At 25.5% G+C, this 8,384-nt stretch overlaps 2 protein-coding genes across 2 annotated transcripts in view; both read left to right on the top strand.

The window, feature by feature from the left end:
- The first annotated feature begins 3,500 nt into the window (after window positions 1–3,500).
- g0s2 (G0/G1 switch 2) lies at window positions 3,501–6,450 on the top strand. Its single transcript, XM_073823617.1, has 2 exons — window positions 3,501–3,642; window positions 5,792–6,450. Exon 2 carries the CDS (start codon window positions 5,806–5,808, stop codon window positions 6,142–6,144), a length of 339 nt encoding a protein of 112 aa, XP_073679718.1. The 5' UTR covers window positions 3,501–3,642; window positions 5,792–5,805; the 3' UTR covers window positions 6,145–6,450.
- Window positions 6,451–7,775: 1,325 nt separating this feature from the next.
- Window positions 7,776–8,384, top strand: part of otud3 (OTU deubiquitinase 3) — a 7,285-nt gene continuing 6,676 nt past the window's right edge. The window contains exon 1 of the mRNA XM_073823579.1: window positions 7,776–7,898. The gene's annotated coding sequence lies outside the window, so the exon portion shown is untranslated. The remainder of the gene's footprint in view (window positions 7,899–8,384) is intronic.

Raw genomic sequence — 8,384 nt, 5'->3', positions numbered from 1 at the left:
TAGCGCCACACTTTGTATATTAACAACAAACTACTAAAACACTCTCATGCGTAAGTTGGGACCACTGCAGTCTCAGATGTATTGTATATTGGTCTGAGTCATGTGATTGTTAATGAGTTTCTTCCTGTGTACAGTGTGAACCGTCACGTCTGCTGCTGCTGCGCGTGTTGAACGTGGTTTCCCAACTCTGTCTGTGCATCTGGGGTAGAGAGCATGGCACATATCAGAGCGAAACAGGTCAAAAGTATCTGATGCAGTCGTGTCCTCAGAGTCACAACCACTACAGCATGTCTACAGTGAGTCCCATTACCCAACATGCCCTCTCGCCTCATACGCAAGCAGCCTCCCCAGAGACGCAGAAATGCTGATTTTTACTCCATTTTAAGGATGTGCAGGAGTTGGGATGCTGTTGAAAGTGAAAGGTCAGCATGTTTGCTGTTTACAAACGCGAAATCAATTTAATGCAAAATCACTGACTCGAAAGAAACAGCTATTGCAGTAACCTAAATGATTCATGATGGCATTAATGACATATTGTGTTTAGCATACTAAGTCATTATAAAGAAAACTAATAATTGCTTAGCCTTAATGTGCAGTCCTAATTGTCATAAATTAAAAAAAAACAAAAAACCTGGAAATAAAATAGTAAGAATAAAATATATTTTTAAACATGATTATATATGATGATTAAAGATAATACAAATAAAACATTATTATTAAATATATTTTATATAAAAAATAATTATATTGAAATCTATTAAAATAAATGCCGTTTTAAAAATGAAAAACAAAAAACAGAGTTAAATAAATAACGCAGCATTATAAAATTGTAGTCTCAATGTTAATTTTTATGATAAATATAACAATTAAAAATTAAGATAAAATAGTAAGAATAAAACATTAAAGTATTTCATATCAAATTAAATCATATTGAAATTTATTTAATTTAAAAATGCAGTTCATTGTAATAATAGTACATTTCAGAATTCTAAAAAAAAATACAGCATAAATACAGCATTATACCCTTGCAAAATCTTAGTTTTTTGTAATAAATATTAGAATTAAAAAATAAAATTAAAATATAAATAAAATTAAAATAAACAGAATATAAAAATAATAATAAATAATAAAATAATAAAATTCAAAATAAAGATTATTTTATATTATTTTACATTAAAATATATGTTATATAGAATTGTATTATATTGAAATATATTAATATAAAAAGATGCACTTTTAAAAATGATAAAAACAGTTAAATAACACATTTATTTAACAGAGTTAAATAAATAAATAATATAGCATAAATGCAGCATTATACCTTTGCAGATTCTTAATGTTATCATAAAAATAAAGAATAAAACATTAAAATATTTCATTTAAATTTTAATTATATTGAAATTTATTTAATTTTAAAATTTATTTAATTTTAAAATAAATAATACAGCAAAAATACAGCATTATACCCTTGCAAAATCTTGTTTTTGTGATAAATATAAGAATTAAAAATAAAAATACAATTAAAATATTAATAAATTAAATAAAAAGAATATATGAAATGAAATGAAAAATATAAATAAAAATAAAATTCAAAATAAAGATATATAGTAGATAAATAATCAAACTAAAACATCTTAAAATATAATTAAAATTATAAAAAATAAAAAACAAAGGGTTAAATAAATACATAATATTGCATAAATGCAGCATTATACCATTGCTGAGCCTTAATGTATAAAATAGTAAAACACATTACAATATTTAATATAAAATTAAATGTTATTGAAATTTATTCAGTTTCTAAAATTCAGTTCATTGTAATAATAGCACATTTCAGGATTCTGAAAAATAAATAATACAGCATGAATACAGCATTATACCCTTCTAAAATCACATTGTTGTGATAAATATAAAAAAGGAAAATTAAAATTAAAAATTTAATAAAATAAAAAGAATATAAAATGAAAAAAAAAATCTAAATAAATATAATAATAAAAATAGTAAAAATAAAACAATAAAACATAATAAAATATATTTGATCTAAAATTGAATTTAATTGAAATCTATTAAAATAAAAAGATAAAATAAACAAATAAATAATATAGCATAAATGCAACATTATACCATTGCAGTCTTAATGTTAAATTTTATGATAAATATAGTCATTAAAAATAAAGATAAAACAGTAAGAGTAAAACACATTACAATATTTAATATAAAATTAAATTATACTGAAATGTATTAAATCTATAAAATGCAGAAAAATAAATAATACAGCATAAATACAGCATTATACCATTGCAAATTGTAAATTATTATATTTTTTTTGTGATAAATATAAAATTACAAATTTTGAACAAAATAAAAAACAAAAAGAACATTAAAATATATTTTATATGAAGTATAATAAAATATAAAATAAAAGTCCAGAAAGTGTAATGCAGAAATGAACAAAAAAATGCAGTATTAATATTTAACTTTCTAATTAGAAGGGAATTTTTGTTTACTTCTAAAGCAGTTCAGAATAAAGAATAAAAAGTAAATAATACAAATAAATAATACCACATAAATACAGCCTTATACCCTTGCAAATTCTTATTTTTTTTTATAAATATAAGAATTAAAAATTAAATCCAAATATATTTTATATAAAGTTTAATGCATAAATGAAGAAAATAAAAAATAAAAATGCAGTGTTAATATTTAACTTTTTAATTAGAAGGGCATTATTGTTTACTTAGCGTGCAGTATACTTGTATTGTATTATTATTGGTTCTCTGCATTCATCAGGTTTGTTAATATAAGAGCATGAGCAGAGGGCAGTGGAGTAAAGGTCAGTACAACAAATGATGTGGCAGCTCTTATCATAGTCGAATTTCCTGTACACAAAACAGTAGGAATTTACCTTAAAGTTATAGCTTTTTAAACAATGTCATTAATGCATTTATATTTCCTATTACTTACTAAGGTAGCATAGTATTGCTATTTGTATTTGCATAATGTACAACTGCACTACTATCCCACTATAAAAATACTATTCTGTTCTTTGAAGGATGTTGAATTAACATACATTTTTTGATATTTAAAAGTACCATGGTCCCCTACAGTTCATTGTCCAGTTAAATGAGTTTATATTGCTCTGTGTTTACGTTTCATATCATCCAGTATTTGTTGTTAAACATCACAGTTTAAAGTGTTTTATCACTTCTCGTCGCACCATAAAACTGATCTGTGAACTTTGAAGCTCTAGATTTAGTATTAACTATCACAGCTGGGTTATCAAGTCCTCTGTAGCTGCTAATAAAAACCACTTGAGTCTGTTTGTACACGATCTTCACGTACAGTGTGTTTTATGGTGTTTTCACATGATCACAACACGCAGGTTTTCTCGCTGTCTTTGTGAAATTTGGCAGACAGGGTTCATCATCTCGCCAGCAGCCCTGCAGTCATTCACGACTCACATGAAGCAACTTGGACAAAAGTTGCATTTACTCTCATGAATATTCATATCAAGTGGGCATTGACAGTGGGCCGCTGGCCTTAAATAGACACAGCATCTGTACCTCCAGCACCCACTGAAACTCTGAGGATAAACCGTTAGCAAGGACTTATCATCTGAACGGGTTCTTCAGCGTTTTACAAGTGAGTATATTTTTGACTTCTTTTTTAATCAATATTTTTTCTTTGATGCTGTAAAATTTGTCTTTAAAAAATTATTGCAATTTAAACTGTATAACACTTTTGAAATGCTACGATCAAATCCTGTTATCTATTTATCTATTTATCTATTTTCCATTCATTTTTATTACTCTATAAGGTGATCTAGTGGACATTTTATGTCAAATTAAATGTATTGCCATTTTTGAAGTAAGTCACCAGTGTTATTTTAGTATAATTTAGATATTATTGTAGTTTTTATATATTTTAAATCAGTTTTTATTTTTGTGTTTTCTGTTTTTGGTTTAATGTTAGTTAAGGTTTTAGTCATTTATATTTTATTTATTTATATTTAAATATTAAATATATAGTTTATTTATATTTGAATATTAAATATTTATTTGTTTGTTTGTTTGTTTATTTATTTATTTTCCAGTAATTTCCCTTAGTCTATAGGGTGATCTGGTGAACTTTTTATGTAAGTTTACACATTCTATAATTTAGTATTTACCAGTGTTATTTTAGAAAAATTGAGATATTATTGTAGTTTTTATTAATATTTTAAACCAGTTTTTATTTTTATATTTTCTGTTTTTGTTTTAATTTTAGTTAAGGTTTTAGTAATTTATATTTTATTTATTTATATTTAAATATTAAATATATAGTTTATTTATATTTGATTATTAAATATTTATTTATTTATTTTCCAGTAATTTCTCTTAGTCTATAGGGTGATCTAGTGCACTTTTTAATGTAAATACTAAATAATAATTTAGTATTTACCAGTGTTATTTTAGAATAATCAAGATATTATTGTAGTTTTTGTTAATATTTTAAATTAGTTTTTATTTTTTTATATTTTCTGTCTTCATTTTAATTTTAGTTAAAGTTTTAGTAATTTATATTCTATTAGGTATATTTAAATATGAATTTATTGCTTATTTATATTCGAATATTAAATATTAACTATTTATTTATTAATTATTTTCCAGTAATTTCCCTTAGTCTATTGGGTGATCTAGTGGACTTTTTTATGTAAATACTAAATAATATTTTAGTATTTACCAGTGTTACTTTAGAATTATTTTAGAAGTGAGATATTATTGTAGTTTTTATTGATATTTTAAATCAGTTTTTATTTTAATTTTAGTTAAGGTTTTAGTCATTTATATTTTATTTATTTATATTTAAATATTAAATATATTGGTTATTTATATTTAAATATTAAATATTTATTTATTTATTTCCCAGTAGCTTCCCTTAGTCTAGGGTGATCTAGTGGACTTTTTAATGTAAATGTACAGTAAAAATACAGTTAAATGTATTCTACAGTTTTACTGAACTCATGTTTGATAGTTTTTATTGAAATAATTATGTTGTTAAATTAATAATGATACTTATAATTATCCTATATTTTAGTATTAACCAGTGTTATTCTATTATAATTTGGATATTATTGTAGTTTTTATTAATATTTTAAATCAGTTTTTATTTTAATATTTCCTCTTTTCAATTCAATTTTAGTTAAGGTTTTAGTCATTTATAATTTATTTATTTATATTTAATTATTAAATATTTATATTTTATGTATGTATTTATTTATTTATTCATCTATTTTCCAGTATTTCTCCATAGTAAATTTTTTAAATGTAATTTTAAAGTAAAAAATACTGTTAAATATATTAAACTCATATTTGATGGTTTTTATTTAAATAAATTATGTTGCACCGACTATATATTAGTATTTACCAGTGCTATTTTAGTACATCATTGTAGTTTTTATTCATATTTTAAATCAGTTTTTATGGCAATATTTTCTAGTTAATGTTTTAATAATTTATAATAATAATTACATATATCATTTTATTACATCAATTTAAACTGCAATAAATAGAGAAATGCCTTGGAATATTTATATATTTATTTCAAGAAATAGTCTAAAACTGTATCTTCTAGGGAAACTGTTCCTGGTCTTATTTTGCATAATTTGAAAAATATTTGAATTATATATTGAGCATCCCTCAGAAATCTGAAAATAAAGTGATTTAGAACAGCATTCATTTTACTACAATAATTTAGTTAATTTAGCCCTATATTCATATCATGACCTTTGATTTTTTTTTTCTTTTCACAGACGTAACAACTAAAATGGAGACTATGCATGAGCTCATCCCTTTTGCTAAGGAAATGCTGAGCGCCGGTCCCTCCAAGGGCTCCCTGAAGGTCTATATCGTGGGCGTCACGTTCGCCGTCCTGGGAATGATGAGCGGCGTGGTCCAGGTGGCCTCTTCCTTCTTCCCTGACCACGAGGCGCCTGACTTTGACATGCTGAAAGTGCGGGAGCTCGTACCGGTGAAGGAGCAGGTCCAGGAGCCACAAACCACCATCTCTGAGGATGACGAGATGGATGAGGTGATGGAGGCCAAGGCCAAGGAACTGCCGGTGAACAGACAGAGGCGAATGAGTTTCAGAGCTCACGCTTCATAAGGTCCATGCCCTGCTGCTGTTTAATGCCTACATGAAGAAAGTTGAGCCAAAATGAAGTTCTGCTTGTGCACTGACCCCGTGAGGAACATGTCAGGAGGAACCGTACGGACACAGCTGTTGTACTGAGAGCTGCAGAGCAGCAGGGAGAGGGAAATAATGACTTGATAGTTTACGACTGTTACGTATGTCTGTTCAGATGGTGTAATGATTTTTTATCTGATGATAACTATTTATAAAGGATGTATAAAAGTCATGTGTAGAGTGTGCTATCTTTTACTGCCAGAAAATAAATACATATTTGCGCAATCTCTGTGTCACTCTGTTGTATTTAAGATGATTTGTATTTTTTGATTCAAATGGCAGTGTTTTATTTATTATTTGTGCTTTTGTGGAATTGATTTTCACATAAAATCTAATAATCAAATTGTCTATATTTACTTTGCTTTCATTTTGATTAAAATACACTATAAAAACACTGAAAATTTGTTTTTCGTCTATGTACAAAAAAACAGCAGTTAAAAAAGGTATAATAATAATATTATTAATTACAGGACTATATGGACTGTGTTATCCTTTTAATAATCTATTTAAATATGATATATATTTATACAAAATTAATTAGTATAGAAAATTATTACTATGCTGGGCAATGATTAATCGCGATTTATTGGATCCAAAATAAAAGTTTTTGTGTGCAAATATGTGCTTACTGTGTATTATGTATGCATGTATGTATGTATATATAAAAATGTATGTTTATGTATTGAATATATTTATATATAATACATATTTATGAAAAGAAATATATACATGTAAATAATTTCAAAATATATACTGTATGCGTGTGTCTTCAAAGACTTTATGGTAGTTTTCATTGAAATAATTATGTTGTTAAATTAATAATTATTCTTCTAATTATCCTATATTTTAGTATTTACCAGTGTCATTTTATTATAATTAGGATATTAATGTAGTTTTTATTAATATTTACTGTTTTTATTTTAATTTTAGTTTTAGTCATTTATATTGTATTTAAGTTTAATAATTCAATGTTTATTTTTTATGCATGTATGCACTTATTTATTTATATATTTATATATTCATATAATAGCAATTATATGAAAAGAAATATACACATGTAAATATTTTCAAAATATATACCGTATGTGTGTTTTCAAAGACTTTATATAGAGACTTTGGTGTCTTTATATATACATAATCGATATACACAGTACACACATATATAATGTACACATAAACTTTTATTTTGGATGCGATTAATCACGATTAATCATTTCCCAACACTAAATATGATATATTATTAGATATCTTGATTCAATAGATTACATTTAAATATATACTCAAACAACAACAGTAACCATTCGTTCGTTCGTTCATTTGTATTATCAGTTTATTAAAAGTGTTATTGTTATTATTATTGTAAGATTATATTAGTAACCCATAAAAAGTATACTATATTAATTTGTCATTCATTTACGTTGATATTTTCATAAATTCCATCAAATTTACCGAGAAATATTCTGATTTAAATCATTTATTTTTAATCTCGCGGTCGTCATAGATATATATATATATCGGTCGTGTCTTTTATTTTGAAAGCGCAGCCGGAACCGGATTTGAGGCCCGGGATTTTTAGGAAGTAAACAAACCCTTGGCAGCTCAAGAGTGGAATTTGCCGGAGTAGTATTACGATTGTCGTTTAGTGTTTGTGTTTCTGACTATCAGCAGATAATGTGAGTACAGTTGTGTGACACACTTTAAATGTCTTTTCCCTTCAGCAAACGTCCTCATTTTGTCGTTAAACCCTATGATAAATCTGACGGAGACGTTAATTACGCGACACATCACGCTCCTGTTCCTTATTCGACTAATAATTATAGTACTAGACATTAAACTTGTAAATGTTGGATTTGGTTCATTTATCTACGTACATATTAAAAAGGCTGTGATTTAAGATTTTCTCCGATCATATAAAAGATTATATAAAGTGTTAAAACATAAGACAGACATTTTTACATATGGTTACCATTTGAAACGTTCCTATTATTTTTTTTAGACTATTTGTTGGTGCCTGTGTTATAGTCACATTTTAGTTTATTTAGTTCACATTTTTAGTTTATTTAGTTAATATTCGGATTTCTAAAAATTCTGATTTTCAGATTTAATCAAGTTTAATGTCAAGACCAGATGATCTTTCAGTTGTTTGGAATTTCACACAT

Source organism: Garra rufa, chromosome 18 (genome assembly GCF_049309525.1).
Source record: "Garra rufa chromosome 18, GarRuf1.0, whole genome shotgun sequence".
In the NCBI taxonomy this organism is placed as follows: domain Eukaryota; kingdom Metazoa; phylum Chordata; class Actinopteri; order Cypriniformes; family Cyprinidae; genus Garra; species Garra rufa.
The sequence above is the reverse complement of the archived record's forward strand: the minus strand, read 5'-3'. Positions and strand labels throughout refer to the sequence as shown.

Excerpts from the sequence above, each read along its gene's own strand:
- g0s2 (XM_073823617.1), top strand. The coding sequence starts at position 5,806 with ATGGAGACTATGCATGAGCTCATCCCTTTTGCTAAGGAAATGCTGAGC.